The following is an 18052-nucleotide window of genomic DNA, read 5'->3' as shown; positions in this document are numbered from 1 at the left end:
TGGGGAGAGAGCAGGACTTAGAATCAGCTCGCCTGATTATGGACCATGACTCTGCCTCTGACCCCATAGCCACTTCCCCTTGCCAAACCTCAGTTTCCTGACTGGTAAAATGGGAATAATAATGCCTCCCTCGCAGCGTTGTCAGCAGGATCCAGTGAGATGATAAACGCGTCTGGCACATAGCACAGGTTACATAAATGGTTGTTTCTTTCCTTCCTTCCCCTTCTCCTGAAGTAAGGAGTAAAAACCCCTTTCTCTTTCTCTTCCAGTGTCAGTGGAAGCTGATGGAGAATCGAGGTCTGGACCCAGGGACTCGGGACTCCTATGGTGCCACCAGCCACCTCCCCAACAAGGGGGCCCTGGCAAAAGCCAAGAACAACTTCAAAGACCTGATGTCCAAGCTGACAGAGGGCCAGTATGTGCTGTGCCGGTGGACAGATGGACTGTATTATCTCGGGAAGATCAAGAGGGTAAACCTTTCCTTCCTGGCCCCAGTTCCCAGGCTCAGCATCTCTCTGCTCATCCTCTGGTCTTGGCCTCAGACCAGTGATGGAGGCTGGGAGACTGCTGGGAAATTCCCACCTTGTTCTTATGCTCCAAACTGAAAGTGGAAGGAGGCGGAGCCTGCAAAGGCAGGTGCCATCCTTAGGGCCAACATCTTTAGAAAAGTGCTCTGTGAGCCTACAAAACAAAACAAAATCAGGTTGGAGAGGACCACAGACGATCACCTGGCCTGTTCTGTCCTTGGCGTTCCCGCCAAGTTGCCGTCCCCCAGTCCCTGACTGCACAACTCCGGTGAGTGGGTGTGCACTACCTCCGGAACTGCCATCCTCCTTCCCCTTCTAGCCTGGCTTTCCTTTTTGCAGCACAAGGAGAGGTCTAAAGCCTCTGACCTGTGGGGACAGAAATGGGAGAGGAAGACCGTGTTCAAGTGGCTTTTCCCCAGCTATTGTCTCACACTGCCCCTCCCTCTCTCTGCCGCAGGTCAGCAGTTCTAAGCAGAGCTGCCTTGTAACTTTTGAAGATAACTCCAAATACTGGGTCTTGTGGAAGGACATACAGCATGGTGAGTATTCCTGTGATTTCAGGCACCCCCCCGCCCCGCAGCCCAATCCCCGATCCTCTCTCCGCCTCTCCCTCCATTTTTTCCTTCTCGCCTTCTGTCTCTAACTTCTGGCAACTGGCCTTGTCCTTGGAGCCCCAGGTGCACCTGAGATGCTGATCGGATTACCAGCTGTACATTTATGTGGAAACACACTTGTAACATCTGTCATCCCCTTGAGTACTCCTACTCATGAGGGAGGCAGGCAGATGGAGAAAGTGGCCCAGGGAGGTGCTGGGAGAGCAGGGTTGGGTCCCAGGCCTGTGTTTGCCTCCTTGCTGCCCAAAGCTCTGGGTCACTCTGGGGCTAGGGAACAGGGAAGGGCCCAGGCAATCAGAATTGTCACCTTTCGATATAAGCAGTGTCCCCTGTCAGCATGGTAAGAAAACGAGGGAGGCCGCTTTGTTCATGGGGGAAAGACCAAACAAGCAGATGTGAACCAGGCAAGGTGATGATGGACTTACCGGGATGAGCTAGGCCAGTTTTCAGAGTTGAAAGGGAGCTGGGTTGGGTACCATTCCTGCCCTCAGAGAGCTGATACTGTCTTACAGAGATGACAGATTGGGGGCATTCTTGCCACCTTTCTTCCTTGCCATGTACATGACAGACATCACTAATCAATCACAACACTTGTATATTTTCAACATGGAGCTCCAAGCAGCCACTACCAGTCAGAGTTACCGTGAGAGAAGAGACTTTTTTTTTTGCCATTTATGCTCTAACAGGAGAACCGACATGGCGGTATGTGGGGAAGAGGCAGGTTTTAGGGTCCAGTATTCCTCGGACCAAGATATTCTAGCTCTGCCACTTATTGCTGCATATCTTTGGGTGAGTGACATAACCTCTGTGAGCCTGTTTCTTCATCTGAGAAAAAGGAGACTGAACGTACTGGCCTCACAGTGTGGTTAAATGCTTAGCCCAGTGCTGCTGAGTTACAGGGAGGCTGTTTCTGAAGAATTTGTTACCGTAAGAGATGATTTCAAGAGCCTGCCAAGCAGAGGCCACAGAACCCAGCCAGTTAGTCGAGCTTCCAAATTGCCTTTTTCTCCAAGACGTTGTGGCTAATACAGGCTGATGCTTCTCCAAGCCCCTCTCACCCTAAAGGTATTATTTAAAAATCCAAAGCAACGAGGGTCTCCTCTCCTGGGCTACCTTCTTTTTCAAAGCAGAAGGAGCCAGCTGGTGAGGAAAGACGGTCCAAACCATGGATCGAAGTAGCACACCATGAATAGAAGGCCCACTGTGTGCCAGGCACCAAGGAGGTGCTGCAGTGCTCACCGTGTGGCTCCCCAGCCAGATCACTGCTCCTCACAGGTAGGACAGCAGCCCTCCGGGGTCGCCCAAGATTAGAGCATAAGGCTGAGCACGCTATAGTTACTGATCCATCACTTCCTTAAGCCAGTGAAGACTTAGTGCGACCCACAGTGGGTCCCGCCTTCCTGGGAACATATTCAGGGATAAGAGGCAAGACATCATTTATTCAACAAACATGTCTTGAACACATGTTATGTGCCACACCCCATAAGAGGTCCTGGGGACACAGAGATGAACAGATACCTTTTCTGCCCTTACAGAACTTTCCATCTGCTAGGGGAAATGAGACAGAAACACACATCAAAATGTATCTTACTTTATTCACTCAAACCCTTCAGTCATAAATACATATTTCTTCTTCAGCAACGCTAAATTGCAAAGGAAAAAAAAAGAGAGATGGAGAGGGAAACTGTAGATTAAAAGCAATTGATCAAACTTAAAATTGTTATGACTTTTTTGAGACAATTGAATATGTGAACACTCACTGAATTTGTTGATATTAAGAATTTATTTTTAATTTTTAGGTGCAATAAAGGTGCTGTAGTTATTTTTTTTTTTAGAGTCCTGAACTTTCAGCGATACGTACTGAAATATTTAATACAGGAGGGGGGGAAGTGAGTGGGAATATAGTCAAAACAAGATTGGCCGTGAGTTCATGATTGTTGATAAGAACGTGGAGTTTCATTATAACATTCTGTTATTATTCCGTAATAAAATTTTTAAAAAAATTATTTAACATAAAATACTTTAACAAATCAAGTTAAATTAAGCAGGAGAGGCAGCATGACACGGTGAAAAGGACAAATAATGTGATGTCAGTTAGCTGCGGGTTTGAATCCCCCCCCTCCTACTTACCAGCTGAGCGTGGGACTTAACCTCTCCGAGCCTCAATTTCCCCATCTTTAGAATGGGCTAATGGTAATAGGCAGCTCAGACTGGTTGGGGAGATTCAGTGAGTTGGCCTATGGGGCCCAGCACTCAGTAGAGGCTCAGCACCTGGAATGTAATTTTAAAATTGCTGTTTCCTGTGAGCCCGACCTGACCCTAGAGGGCCTCTTTCTTTCAGCTGGTGTTCCAGGAGAGGAACCCAAGTGCAACATCTGCCTGGGGAAGACATCAGGACCACTGAATGAGATCCTCATCTGTGGGAAGTGTGGCCTGGGTGAGTGTGATGAGCAGGGCATGGAGAAGGCCCAGACCTGTGGGTCCCCATTCCCCGCTGGCTCGGGACCTGCGTCGCCTCAGACCATTGGGGCCTTAGCTGGCTTCCTGTTTCTTTTGGAGCTCCAGAGTGACAAGGGGCCAGTCTCTGGGAATGAGGGCCCAGGGAGGTGATCCCTGGGGAAAGCTGGGGCTTCTGGAAAGTGAGAGAAGTTATGCACTTTGGAGCCCCCGTGGGTGGAGAGGATGGGTAGGAGAGATGGGACACAGAGGCTGAAGCCAGACCTTTGGTGCTTCCCGCTGTGGGCCAATGCTGGCTCTTAGTGGCCTGCTTGGACACCAGCCTGGCTGCCTGGTGAGCATGACCAGCCAGTCCCCTGGCAGCTGGCAGGCACATAGCTCCTAGGACTTGCCGCAGCCCTCCCCAGCCTGCCGCCTCTGGGCTGACTGGCCTCGGGCCACTGCTTCCTCGTGGGCACTCACCCCCCTCTCCTTTGCCATAGGTTACCACCAGCAGTGCCACATCCCCATAGCGGGCAGTGCCGACCGGCCCCTGCTCACACCTTGGTTCTGCCGACGCTGCATCTTTGCGCTGGCTGTGCGGGTGAGCCCTCCATCCTTCCCACCCTGCTTCTCCCCATCCTCCAGTCTGGAAGCCCAGAGGCCCCCTGGGCTCGGGCCTCACTCCTGGTCACAGAGCCTGGCTTTGGAGGCAGACAGAGACTGCCACTTAACCAGCTGTATGTCCTTGTGCAGTTCCTCAGCTTCCCTGAGCCTGTTTCCTTGGCTGTTAAATGCATACAGGTTTGGGGACTTCCCTGGTGGTCCAGTGGTTAACACTCCGGGCTTCCAATGCAGGGGGCGCGGGTTCGATCCCTGGTGGGGGAATTAAGATGCCACATGCTGTGCGGCCAAAAAAAAGAAAACAAGTTCTCTTTAAATGGATGCAGGTTTGGTGTCAGGAGTAGGAGGCCCCCAACAAATAGTGAGAAATCACTATTAAGAGAGAAAATCCATATAAGCGGCCACTCTCAATATGTGTTGGTTATTATTGTTACTTTTATTGTTGTGCTTATTACTATTAATATTATTGAAAATGCAGCTCCTTGGGGATAGAGAGAGGATGGATCTGGGGTTGATGAGAAGAGGCTTTGTGCGTTTCTGACTACATTGGAATATCTTGTTCCACCTGGTCGGCATTAGCCTTGATAGGGAGCCATGTGTGGCCCAACCGGGACCCCCGCGGGTAACTCGGGCCCTCATCTTCCCGCAGAAAGGCGGCGCGCTGAAGAAGGGCGCCATCGCCAGGACCCTGCAGGCTGTGAAGATGGTGCTGTCCTACCAGCCCGAGGAGCTGGAGTGGGACTCGCCCCACCGCACCAACCAGCAGCAATGCTACTGCTACTGCGGCGGGCCGGGAGAGTAAGGCCGCGGGGGCGGGGCGGGGCGGGGCGGGGCGGGGCCTCCCCGAGGGGCGGGGCGGGGCCCCAGGGAAGCGGGGTAGGCGCGGCTGGCTGAGGGAGCCAGACCCCCATGGAAGAGCCCGTATCCTCCCTCAGGCCTCGGGGATGACACCTGAGCGCGCGCGAGGCTCGAGAGCACAGGGCTAGCGCTCTCCGCAGCGGGGTGCAGGGGAGTGGCGGTTGTTTTCTTGGGGCACCGTGAAAAAGAAGGCAGTACTGAAGAGTGGTTACCAGACTGGCCCCCAGTGTCCAACCAGCCCCTTAGAGCTGTGCTACCCCTGAGCCTCAGTTCTCATCATAGTTTTCCCGTGACGTGGTGGTTGTGAGCGGTGTGTGAATTAGGTCATTCACGTAAAGGCCCACACAGTTCCTGGCTCTTGGTAAGCACTTTAACAATTGTGAGCTGTTACTGTTGGTGCATGGACGTGGAGATAAACCTTTCCGTTGCCAGAGTCAATGAGACAGGCTGCTGATGAGCTATGAAGGTCCTTTTCCCTGGAGGTGTGCAAGCAGGGCTTGGGGGGAATACCTTGGGGACGCTGTGGAGGGGGTTCTCACCCTGACTATATGTAGGATGGGAGTCTTTGATTCTTCCTTGTGGCCTGGGCCTCCATGCAGCCATGGCCGATTGAGCCTGTTCCCTTGGGCTGACTGCACCAACACTGTGGGAGGAACCACGGAAGTGAGAGATGGAACCTCTGCCCTCAGGAAACAGCCTCCAGTTCACCCTGAAGTCCTGAGTCTCATCCCCAAGTTCTGCTGACAAGCACTAGGGGTCTGGAGGCTGTGTTTACGACGTAGCCGGGTGATTTGGGCAAATCACTTGAAGTACTTCATCTCTCAAGTGGGATTAATAACCTCGGCCCCATCATCCTTCCGTGGGTGTTGAGGCCTTTGGGATAACAGATGGAGAAATGCTTATAGAGACCTTTGCAGCATTGAGGTGGTGGTTCTCAATGCTTACTGGGCAGAGTTGCTCGGGTGATTGTCAGAAGTGTGTTTCCCAGGGGCTATCCCAAAGATTGAGTAGGCCTGGAACGGGTCAAGGAATCTTCTGCATTTTAACCTGGACCCCAGGTGATTTTGATGCTGGTGGTCCAAGGACCACACCTGACAAGGTGTGAACAAAGCATTGACTGTTAATTAAGAAAGCACCTTTTTGGTTTTCATTCTTATTCAGTGAGTAGTTGTTGAATGGTTGTGATAGGGTAAATACATTACCAGGTGAGGGGCTTATAGGAGCCTTTATTCTCCCATGAAGTCTCCAGGGCAAACCTTTCCCCAACAGTAGTGTTTGGGAAGCAGCGTGTGAGGCACAGACCAGAGATGGGGGCTCCAGTGTGGCACAAAGAGCGTGGGCTTTGAAGTCAGGGAGGCCAGGATTTGAGTCACCATCCACCACTTGCCTCCTGAGTGACCTTGAACAATCTGTTTAACCTCTGACTCACCTGTAAAGTGGTCAGCGGCCCGTGTTTGACCAGATGGTGAGATCAAATGATATAGCCTAAGCCCTGCTGCCAGGGCTTCCCCTGGCACAGCCCAGTGCTCAGTAACTGTGAGTTCTCTTCCCTTCCCCCCACTGGAGGGCGAGTTTGTGTTGGGAAAGGTTGCTGAGGCTGATCCCTGGCTGGGAGTGTGGGCCTGGCTGACCCTGGCTCCTCTGGCTCTCCAGATGGTACCTGCGGATGCTGCAGTGTTACCGGTGCAGGCAGTGGTTCCACGAGGCCTGCACCCAGTGTCTCAATGAGCCCATGATGTTCGGAGACCGGTAGGTGCTAATCTGGTCTGGCTCAGCCTTGGGGGCGAGGTGGGGGGATGGGGGCAGCAGCTGCAGCAACTCCTTCAGGTTGCCTGCCAAGCCCCAGACCCCCAGTGGGGGGCTGGGACAGCGTGTCCCTGTCTACAGAGGCAGCTCAGGGTAAGGAGGCCTTCCCAGTAGAGGGACACTCTGGGCCACATCCCCAGTCGCAGCCCCACCTTCCCTAAGCCCCAGACGCTTCAAGTGTCTGGGGAAGGGGGAGAGACACAGGCCCTGCCCCAGCCCTGACCGGGGTTGTTGGAGGAGGCAGTGGGGGAAATGGATGACTTGATCTGGCCTCTAACCAAGGGGGCTAAGCTAGTGGAAGGCTTATGTGTGTCAAACAGGATACTGTGTGTGTCTTGGTTGGTGTCTCACGTGGTTTGTGATTGAGTGCGTGTGTGTGTGTGTGTGTGTGTGTGTGTGTGTGTGTGTGTGTGTCAGGCAGAGGGGAAGAGGGTGGTCCCTGCAGCCCAGCCTAGTTCAGCTCACTCAGAACTCAGCCACCCTCCAGGGCAGTGATATTTGGGAAAGGGTTTGAGGTACTGGTTAGAAGGGGTAGGGGAGTAGTTCTTGGTCCCTGTTCTGCCCCATCTTTATCCCCTCCCCAGAGGGAATGAGGACAATGCTGACTCTGGGAAAGCAGGCGGGAGGTGGGGGTGAGGGCACTGGACCAGGGTCGGGTGTCAGAGCCCCTCCTACCACAGGCCCCCTTTTCACCCACCCACAGGTTCTACCTGTTTTTCTGCTCCGTGTGCAACCAGGGCCCAGAGTACATCGAGAGGTTGCCCCTGCGATGGTGAGAGGGTGGGGCTTGGCCCAGGCCCACTCCTGTCCCTTCCCAGTTTCTCCCTTCCCTCCTCCCTCCGGGAACAATTCCATTTCCAGCCACCAGGTCCCAGCCTTGCCCCTGCCCTTCAGCCTGGACCCAGGATGCTCCAGCCCTGGCTGCACAGGCTGCCAGCTCACTCTGGGCCTGCCTCCTTGCACCCTTGCCCAGGGTCGATGTGGTTCACCTGGCCCTCTACAACCTGGGGGTGCAGAGCAAGAAGAAGTACTTTGACTTTGAGGAGATTCTGGCCTTTGTCAACCACCACTGGGAGCTCCTGCAGCTTGGCAAGGTATGCAAGACCGTGGGACGTCAGAATGGCGAGAAGCCGTTCCACAGTGGGGTTCCCTAAGTCCAGAGAGGTGAGAGGTTTGCCCAGGGCCACACGGCGCCGCACTAGGATCTGGGTCTCTGAGCACAGTTCTTCAGCAACGCTGGCTGTCCGTGAGGGCTGCTGAGTGGGGACAAAGACCCAGAGCCTTTGAGCCGTTGCATCTCTGAGTCCAGGCGTCTGAGCCTGTTCCCTGCAAGGAGCTTCCTAACCCAGGCTTTGGTAGTGGGTGGGTTAGGGCCTCACCAGCTCAGCTGTAGGGAGCTGGGGGTCGAGTCTGGCTGGAGGAGATCTCCCTACAGAGCTGTGTGACCCACTCCAGATTACCTGGCTAGGATGGAAAGTGAAGTGGGCCTGCCCTCTGCCGGTCGTACTCTGAATAGCAGAAGAGATCACCAGGGGTCTGGGAACTGGGATTCACGGAGTGAAGTCACAAACCAGAGACTTTCAGGATGTCAGAGGTAGAGAGCTGAGCCAGGGCTTCCCCAACCACTTCCACGGCAGGGCCATGCACCCTTTAATGACAGCCTCTGAATCCTCTCCACCACATCCAGAGTGAGTCATCTCTGCTGACTGCCCCAAATCCTTTAGTGAAATAGGGCTTTTTTTTTTTTAAAGTAACTTTATGCTTGGCAGAAGTTCTTCATATAGTAACATCTTCGTTTACAGTGTTTGATAATTTACAAAAGACATACATATTATAAAGCCCTTAAAGATAGGTAGAGCTGGGATTTTTAAATAATTTTTTCCTGATTTATTAAAAAAAAAATCATACATGTTCCTGGTAGAAAATTTTCAAAGTACCAAAAAGTATAAGAAAGTACACTTCAAAGAAAACCATCCATACTCCTGCATCTCACCACTCAGAAACATCCACTGCTAACACACACAGGTGCACAGAGTTCAAGCCTCTCATTTACGTCTGTTTTTCTTTTTATAGGGCTTAGATGATACGGTATTTACAATTTTTTATTGAAGTATAGTTGATTTACAATATTATGTTAGTTTGAGGCATACAGCAGTGATTCAGTCATATATATATGTGTGTGTGTGTGTGTATACATACACACACACACATATTTTATCCAGATTATTTTCCATTATAGGTTATTACAAGGTATTGAATATAGTGCCCTGTGCTATACAGTAAATCCTTGTTGTTTATCTATTTTACGTATAGTAGTGTGTATCTCTTAATCCCATACTCCTCTAATTTATCCCTTCCCCCTCCTTTTCCTCTTTGGTAACCATAAGTTTGTGGGAATGTAAATTGGTGCAGCCACTATAGAAAACAGAATGTAAGTTCCTTAGAAAACTAAAAATAGAGCTACCATATGATCCAGTAACCCCACCCCTGGGCATATATTCAGAAAAGATGAAAACTCTAATTCGAAAAGACACCTACACCCCAATGGTCATAGCACTATTTACAATAGCCAAGACATGGAAACAACCCAATTTCCCATCTATAGATGATTGGTTTAAGAAGATGTGGTGTATATATACAATGGAGTATTACTCAGCCATAAAAAGAATGAAATATTACCATTTGCAGCAACATGAATGGACCTAGAGAATATTACACTAAGTGAAATAGGTCAGACAAATATTATGTCACTTGTATGTAGAATCTAAAAATAATACAAATGAATCTGTATACAAAACAGACAGTATATACAATTTTAAGTCATTTTTTTTCAGTTTACATTATATCATACATACTTTTCCATGTTATGAAAAAGTTTTTAATCAGCATTTTTCATGGCTGCATGGTTTCCACCATAGTTTACTTGCTTGTTTCTTTCCTGTTGGGCATGTAGTTTCTTTCCCATCATTAGGAAAATGATGCGGTGAACTTTTTTGTACATAAAGCTTTATTTGTGTGTCATGTCTGTATGACAGGTTCCACGGACCAGCATTACTGGGTCAAGGGCATGGACATTTTTAAAGCTCTTGATACATTTAGGACAGGAGTTACGCTCCTCATTTACAGATGGGGACGTGAGCTCAGAGGTGAAAAGACTTGTCTGAGATCATGGAACAAGTCAGTGGTCCTCGCCTGGAGGACTCGGGGCATCAGGAGATTGAGGGGAGGGTGGGGGCAGGGGCTGAGGTCTTCTCAGATGCCATGCGCCAGGTCTGACTGTCCTCTGCCCTGCTCCCCCGTAGCTCACCAGCACCCCCGTGACGGACCGAGGACCGCATCTCCTCAACGCTCTGAACAGTTATAAAAGCCGGTGCGTGCAGGGAAGGGAGGGAGTGCTGTGGGCCCCCCGACAGGTTGGATTTCAGTTAAAGCGTCTTCCTACCTCATAACCTTGGCACAAGCTATGCTCCCACCTGGGTCTCCCTCCACTTCTCTTTGACTATATGAATATTACCCGTCCTTCAAGATCAGGGAGCACCCACTTCATTTGGGATGCCTCCCCTGACCACTCCAGCAGCCAGACACATTTTGATACTGGACTCAGCTCCATAGGGGGCTGAAACCCCTGCTCTCTGAGGGCCCGCTGCTGTCTGAGGTCTCCCTTGCAGTAGCCATCTGTGGTTCTGGGCCAGGCACTGAAGCACGGATTCATCACCTGTCCCCAGCCCATGTCTGCCCATCCACACTGCTGAGTTCTTCTCAGAACACACGGCTGGCATGCCCCTCGCTACCACCACGGAGAATGCCCAAGCTCCTTAGCATGGCATTCAAGGCCTCTTATGATCAGACCCTGCCCATACCTTCTGCCACGGACCCTTTGCTTTATCTATTCTGGGCGTCAGCCATTCTGAACCCTTTGCTTTCCTACTCAGTGCTTTTGCTCACACTCTTTCTTCACCTAGGATGCTCCTTGATGCCTTTCATTCATTTGTTCCATCAATGACTATTTATTGAACTGCTCTGTGTCAGCCCTGTGTAGGTACTGAGGACACCGTGAATAAGACACGGTCCCTGCTTCTGTGAAACCTCCCCAGACATCTCTAGACAGAACTATCCACTCTCTCTTTCATCTTGTCACGGTTTGGGGCCCAGACACAGCCCTCTACTTGAGTACATGGGGCCTCCTGACCTCTCTGTGGACGGTCTCCTGAGGGTAGGACTGTGGCTAAGTCACCTCTGCAGCCTCATGGCAGCTCAGCCAGTGATGAAAGGGTGAGGGAAGTGCCTGGAGGTGCTTTCAGTCTCCTTGGGGAGAGCAGAGAACAGAGTGGTGTGGAATGCAGTGTTTTGACCACAGGGTTCCACGGGGAGCTGGAGGAGGGCTTCCTGTAGGCAGAGGCCTTGGGGCTGGTTGAGGCAGAGAAGAAAAGGGAGGAGCAGCAAGAGCCACACACAAGACAAGGAAGCACGGGGACGAGCCGCCGGCTGCGTTCTCGGCCGCCACCTGGAGCCCCTGATCCCACAGGCTTCGAGGAATCAGTGTCTCCACGGGTCTGGGTCCGGGGAGGCAGAGAGGGAGGTTTTAACACTTGACTCTCCTCCCCAGGAGGATGGACGGACAGGCTCCAGAGCTTTCTCCTCTCCCTGCCCACCCCCAGGTTCCTCTGTGGCAAGGAGATCAAGAAGAAGAAGTGCATCTTCCGCCTGCGCATCCGCGTCCCGCCCAACCCCCCCGGGAAGCTGCTGCCCGACAAGGGCCTGGTGCCCACTGAGAACGGCGCCTCTGAGCTGCGTAAGAGAGGAAAGAGCAAGCCTGGGTCAGTGCCTGGGGCCCTTGGGCCGGGGCCGCAGCCGACCTCGGGTCCTCTGCTCCCGGCTCCAGCTGCAGCCCCCTCCGATGGGCTGTGTGGTGGCATCCAAGTGATCAAGGCAGGCCTCCAGCCAGTTAGTCCCAGCTGGAGGCACCCTGAACCGGCCAGTCAGTGGCTGAGCCGGGACCTGATACCACGCTCCCGCTCCTTCAGCCACAGCCCCTTGTGGCCTCGCTTGGAGGGAAAGCCAGATCACGGGACCCAGTCTTGCTGGCTTAGGGCTGAGGCAGAGGTCAAGGGGCAGTCAGTGTGTAAGGGGTCCCTAGCGCTCCCGGCTGAGCCCAGCCCCCTCTTCCTGGCATGGGGGGTGAGGGGCAGAGCACCTGGATGCCCGAGGCAGGAGAGGCACCTCCTCTCCTGCCTGCCCACTATACCCCACCACCCTCATACACCTGCTGCCCCAGAGGACCCCCCCGCCGCCTCCCCAGGTCTCCTTGTAAAGGAGAGCCTGTGCCCACTCCCACGCTGTGACCCCACCCCTGCCCAGCCACTCCTCCCTCGGGGCCACCCTCTGGGCCTTCAGGCTCTGACTGGGCCACCCTTTCCCTTTTCTGTCTCCACAGTTTGTTGCCTCATGATTTCCAGCAGCAGAAAAGGCGAGTTTATAGAAGAAAAAGATCAAAGTTTTTGCTGGAAGATGCTATCCCCAGTGTTAGTTTCTCGTTTTCTCACTCTCCACTTTCACACTCAGGGTCAGCACATACTAGGGATTCCTGTGCAGAAAACTAAGTCCCCCAGGCCCAGGGGACTCTCCCACGTCCCCGAAAGGATCCTTTTACAGCTGGTTAAACAAGGAAGGGCCAGGCACTGCGAGACGACTCCTTCATCTCCCCAAGTTCTCCCAAGAACCCAGAGCGGGGCTGGGCAAGGGCAGGTAATATCCTTGCCTCCACTGTCCAGGTGGGGAAACTGAGGGCCCAGGAGGGCAGTGATCCTCCTGAGGTCACACCTCAGGCAGTGGCAGAGCCCAGCCCAGAACCAGAGCTCCAGAGCATTCTTGCCTTCTTCAGTAGCCCTGCATCCTCACTGAGGCCCTCGCTGTGGGCAGTAACATTAGCCGTGTCTCCAATGGACCATTTATAAGGCACCTTCACAACTGTCATTCCATTCTGCCATGCTCCCTGACACCTCTTAAGAGTGAAGCTCAGAAGGGGTTATTACCCACCTTTTGCAGTTGAGGTAACTCAAGCCCAGAGATCGAACAGTCAGACAACCGGCCAGAGACAGAGCCAGGACTAGAACTGACATGACCTGGCTCCCTGGTCAGGACTGGAAAAAAGAGGAAGGGACAAGTCTGACCCTCAGAAGGCCAGCTGGCCCCGTGCAGCCTGTGCGGCCCTCAGCGGGGAGGAGGGTGCTGTGAAAGGTGGAAGTGATGCTTGCCGGCTGACCGCCCCTCCTTCCTGTGTCCACAGAGTGACTTTACCTCGGCCTGGAGCACCAACCACCACCTAGCCAGCATATTTGACTTCACGCTGGATGAGATACAGAGTTTAAAAAGGTAACAATGAGGGACCCGGCACAGAGGTCTGCTATGGAGACTGGGATGGAACCAAGCAGGGAGACCACCATTCCTCTAGCTATGGAAGATGTGAAGCAGAGAGCCTTTGGAGGGAAGGGAAGCTCCCCTGGGGTCACTGAGTTAAAGGGTCTGCATTGCAGAAGGCTGCCTGAAAGGTCTGTCTGCATTAGGGCAGCCTAACACCCATGCTGTAAGCCTGCAGGGCTCCCGGGGACAGCTCCGCAGGGCAGCGCTCAAGGCCTGCCTAGCCCGGCCCTCCCTACCTCTCCCACTTCTCCTTGCCTCACACCTGACACCAAAATTGCTGTGATCACCCCACATTCACGTTCCTCCAGGGAGCCTTCCCTAACCCTCCCCAGGCTGTGGCGGATGCTCCTTGTGTATTCCCACAGAGCCTCGTGCTTGGTACACACAAGGGGAGGGGCCGCATCCATCGTTTTATTTCCAGAACTATTAAAGGTCGTTTCGTGCTTTCCTGTGGGCATGGAGGAGAGAGCAAGGGTTTCAGTCAGTCAGGCCTGGGCTCCGGCCCCTACTTACCAGTTGCCATCTGTGTAACGTTAGCAAAATTCTTTAACCTCTCTGAACCTCCTCACCTGTTCCTGCGTGGTTGTTATGAGACTCAAAATCCTGTACACGAAAGCACTCCTGGCCTGTACGGTGTTGCACGAGTGTCTGGGATCATGGTGATTATCATCTCTAATGACTGTCACAGTGTTTATGTCAGTGCCAGGGGAGGGTGGTCAGGGAAGGCTTTTGTGACTCCTTGGACTCTGAAGGCTGGATGGGTAGGAAATGTTCAGGAGAGAGGAGGTGCCACTGCAGCTGTGGTGGCGGGAAGCTCAGTGGGAAGGTGGCTTCGACTGGGACGAAGGATGCATGTGAGAGGGACCAGGAGATGACGGGGAGGTCCCAAGGGGCGCTGAGGATCAGCGGCTGGCTCACCCTCTCCTCCCTCTTAGCGCCAGCTCAGGCCAGACCTTCTTCTCCGACGTGGACTCCACTGATGCTGCCAGCACCTCTGGCTCCGCTTCCACCAGCCTTTCCTACGACTCCAGGTTAGCTTCCCAGCACGATGGATTCAAGTTCCATCGCTCCCCCCAGAACCCCCAACCCCCTTTGGGATGTGTGGCTCACTCTGTGCATCTGAGTCTCAGGACCTGGCCGCCCTTAAGTGCGTGAGGGTCTGGGACCCTCCGGTTCTGAGTTGTGGGCATTCGGGCTGCTCCTCTTAGCCTGCTACAGGTTATGTGACACCTCTTGCTGGGCAGTTTCAGATCCAGGGTTCTTCCATTCTGGGGTTCTTGGCCTCTGCTTGCCATGATTTTGCAATGTCTGTGCCTCTGACTGCAGGGTCCCCTGACCCTGGTTCTTGGCTGTCTGAACCTGGTGTCTGTCTTGTGGGTGTTTAAGGAAAAGAGCCTGGGAGAGGGGAAATGGCATCCTGCAAAGTATAAGGACTAGGAGAGGGCACAGAAATCCCTGGAGGCCTAGCTGAGGGTACAGCCTGCTTGGCAACAGCTGGTCCTCAGCAGCAAAAGGAGGGTGGTGCTGCAAAGCACACAGACAACTTTTTAACTGAGGCTCTTTTAACTGTACTTAGGATACTTGAGGCCCTTGCAAAAAGTAGAATTTAAAGTATCGATGTAATGCCCATTGAAGCGTGTCTTGTCTCCAAACATCTCTTTCTCTGCTGTTGCCTCTGTTTTCTTTTCTCTCTTCAGTTCTCACTAGCTCTTTGGGTCTTGGTTTGTTCCTAAGTATCTGTGACCGTGTACCTCTTCTTTTGTGTGTGCGTTTCTTTCCCCCGCTCCGCCTCTTTCTGCCCCTGTGGAGGGGAGAGGGGAGGAGAGGGGACACATGTCTGCCTCCCCATCCCTACCCCTGCATGACGCCTCCGGCTACAGTGAGTCCAGGTGACCGACTAGGCGGAGTAAGCAGGGCCTCTGCACTGCACGGCTGCAGGAAGCACCAGGATGGTGCTCCTGGACTCAGGCCACACTGAGCTCCTCAGCGTAAGAAACACGGTTTTAGAGCTGGACACGCCTAGGTTTGAATCCGGGCTCTGCCACTCCCCGGCTGGTGGTTTCTCCTCTGGAGCCTCCTCAGGGCTGTTGTAGGGATCCAGGGGGATCATCGGTGCCCAGGGCCTGGTGCCCGGAGTGCTCAGGGACAGGGACTTGGTGGGATAATCCCGTTTCATTCCCGTCGTCGTCCTCCTCCCCTTCCGATACAGACGGACAGTGGGCAGCCGCAAGAGGAAGCTGGCAGCCAAAGCGTACATGCCACTGAGGGCAAAGCGGCGGGCGGCCGAGCTGGGTGGACGCTGCCCCTCCGACAGCAGCGCAGAGGGGGCCTCAGGCCCTGAGCGGCCCGACGAGGGCATCGACAGCCACACGTTCGAGAGCATCAGTGAAGATGACTCGTCCTTGTCCCACCTCAAGTCATCCATCACCAACTATTTTGGCGCAGCCGGGCGGTTAGCCTGTGGGGAGAAGTACCAGGTGCTGGCTCGGAGGGTCACGCCTGAGGGCAAGGTTCAGTACCTGGTGGAGTGGGAAGGGACTACCCCTTACTGACCAGCCCCTAAAGGATGCCAGCAGTCCTGGAAACCAAAGGAGAGACAGCGGAAGCCACAGGCTCCCCAGTTCTCTCCAGGCTGGGGTGGGGGAGGGAAGCAAGACGGAGCTGCAAGTGCCTGGCCAGAGCCCTGCCTGCCCGCCTGCCTGCCAGGGCTGTGCCTCCACTGTGCCCGTTCTGCTCTCCGGCCCCCTCAGGCTCACCACCTCTTTGCCTGTGTCTCTGAGGTCCCGCTGGCTACTTCTCAGTGTCTCCACACACTCCCTCAAACTGTTTACCTGTTCCTCTGAATTAGTGTCCTGCTGGCTCTGAGGGCTGTTCCTGATGCCCGAGTCTTTGTCCCCAGTGCGTCCCTTTACCTTTCCTTCCCCTTTTGGGTGTGTGTGTTTACACACCCAACCCTCCACTGGACATCCTTACACCTGACCCATCCCAGGGACCACATCATGAGAACAGAAACCTTTGAGAAAGACTGGGTGAAGGTGGGTAAGAGGATGCCTTGAGGAGCCTTTCCCTCTCACTTTCCCGCCTCTCCTTCTGCCCTTGGGAAGAGGTGGTGAGGGTGGGAGAGAGAATGCCTCTGGAAAGCCCGTGTGGCAGAGGCCCTGGGACCTCAGGATCTGAGGCGTGAGGAGACTCGGCCTCTGCTTCCGAAGGCACCAGCACCAGAGCCCAGTTATTAAGGCCCAGAGTGCAGGCTGCAGGCGTCAGCTTCTGAGACCCGTGTTCCCTCCCCTGGCCACATCCCTCTCTGTTACCATGGAGCTGGGCCTGGCCTCGCAAACCTGAGGCTGAAGGAAAGGAAGCTGTGTCCTGCTACACCTCAGACTGTCTCCTCTGCCTCCCACCCGCAGACTCACCCCCCCACGCAGAAGCTTCCATCTGCATGTGTGCTTTCACCTCCAGGCACACACACGGGCCCCGGCCTCCAGGTGTACACACACCACACACACCACACCCACACCCACACCCACACCCACACACATTCCTTAGGGTGCCAGCGTGGCTCCTGCCCTTGGCTTTTCCTTGGCTCTCTTCTGGGGGCCATGTGCTGCAACTCAATGTGAACATCCAGCACCTGCCCGTGAACCAGCTGCGACCCTAGAGGGAGGCACGGGGGACTCATACCCTCTTCCTTATCCCCTGCCCCGTTCTGAAATTGACAATCACTTTTGGGGCAGGTTGGGATTTTTTTAAAGGGCCTGAGTCATTAAGTCCCCTCAAAGGGAAGCCTTTGTCAGTGGGAATATACATAGAGTTCTTAGAACCAACATTAAAACTCAGACCCACCTGGAGGGAGACCAAAAATGGGAGGGGGAGGAGACCCCTCATTTTTGCTGCTTCCAGAGGTATTAGAAACTGACTCACTTGATTGGAAAGAAGTGCCTTGACTGGGGCGAGGGGTGTTACCTGATGGGGACCATCCTTGCCAACTGCTGCTGTGGCCTCCGGCTCGGCTGGGTTTTGGAGGCTGCCGGCTGCAAGGTGAAGGGGGGTGAACAGTGAGCTGAGGGCAGCAGGCCTGGAGCTGGTTTTTCCATTAGGCTGACCCCTCCCCATCTGTGGGCATTCAGGGGGGTCCCTGAGAGAGTTCAGATGCCCCTTGCCTCAAACCTCAGCCCCAACAGTGCCTTTCAACTGGGACCTCACCTCCTGTACACAGCCCACCCACTTCCTTCTGCTTCCCAGCATGGTCCAGGCAGGAACAAGCTGGTTGGGCCCAGTTCTCTCCCTTCTCAGCTCCACAGCTGCTGCCACTGAAGCCCGCAACTGGGGCCAGGTGGAAGGGGAGCTGAGAAGGCAGCTCCCAACCGCCTGAAGTACGGGGCCAGACCTAACCGGGTGCCTCCTGCCTGGCTCCAGAGAACACAGCAGCCTCCCAGGCCTGCCTTCCAGGCTCCTGAGAAAGTGCAGGATGAACACAGCCTGTCAGTGGACCTGTACCTCCTCCACTCAAGCTCCAGAGGCTCTGGCCTTGAAGAGGAGGACGGGGGGAGACAGTGTCTTCCTCACCTGGAGGTCAGTGTAAGGCCTGGCAAGGTCACACTGACTCCACACCCCAGCATTTCATTCATACCTGAAAACAGCTGCATTACTGCCAACTGACCTTATCATAACCCTGTGCACCTTCGAAAAGATTTATGGTTTTGAATTGCTGCTTTTAATAACATTTGTTATATTAAAATTATAATTAATGTGTCTGATTTACAATTT

General features: G+C 53.7%; 1 protein-coding gene across 16 annotated transcripts in view; it reads left to right on the top strand.

Annotated features, from left to right (window-relative positions):
• PHF19 (PHD finger protein 19) overlaps window positions 1-18052 on the top strand; it is a 28495-nt gene that overhangs the window by 2386 nt on the left and 8057 nt on the right. For 4 of the 16 annotated variants that reach the window (XM_004269275.4, XM_033427310.2, XM_033427308.2 and 1 more), the window contains 14 exons: window positions 270-470; window positions 985-1066; window positions 3483-3578; window positions 4081-4181; window positions 4851-4999; window positions 6713-6808; window positions 7569-7637; window positions 7839-7959; window positions 10168-10235; window positions 11524-11682; window positions 12300-12387; window positions 13152-13237; window positions 14221-14316; window positions 15495-18049. In XM_004269275.4, the coding sequence (XP_004269323.1) occupies window positions 285-470; window positions 985-1066; window positions 3483-3578; window positions 4081-4181; window positions 4851-4999; window positions 6713-6808; window positions 7569-7637; window positions 7839-7959; window positions 10168-10235; window positions 11524-11682; window positions 12300-12387; window positions 13152-13237; window positions 14221-14316; window positions 15495-15837 (1740 nt within the window). In that variant the 5' untranslated portion in view covers window positions 270-284 and the 3' untranslated portion in view covers window positions 15838-18049. Of the gene's footprint in view, window positions 1-269; window positions 471-984; window positions 1067-2268; window positions 2417-3482; window positions 3579-4080; window positions 4182-4850; window positions 5000-5053; window positions 5421-6712; window positions 6809-7568; window positions 7638-7838; window positions 7960-10167; window positions 10236-11471; window positions 11683-12299; window positions 12388-13151; window positions 13238-14220; window positions 14317-15494; window positions 18050-18052 lie in introns of those variants that run through there. The other 12 variants (XR_007478171.1, XR_007478172.1, XM_049711587.1 and 9 more) reach the window with 12 other exon arrangements.

This window comes from Orcinus orca, chromosome 6 (genome assembly GCF_937001465.1).
Source record: "Orcinus orca chromosome 6, mOrcOrc1.1, whole genome shotgun sequence".
Classification (NCBI taxonomy): domain Eukaryota; kingdom Metazoa; phylum Chordata; class Mammalia; order Artiodactyla; family Delphinidae; genus Orcinus; species Orcinus orca.
This window is presented reverse-complemented; position numbering and strand designations above follow the sequence as displayed.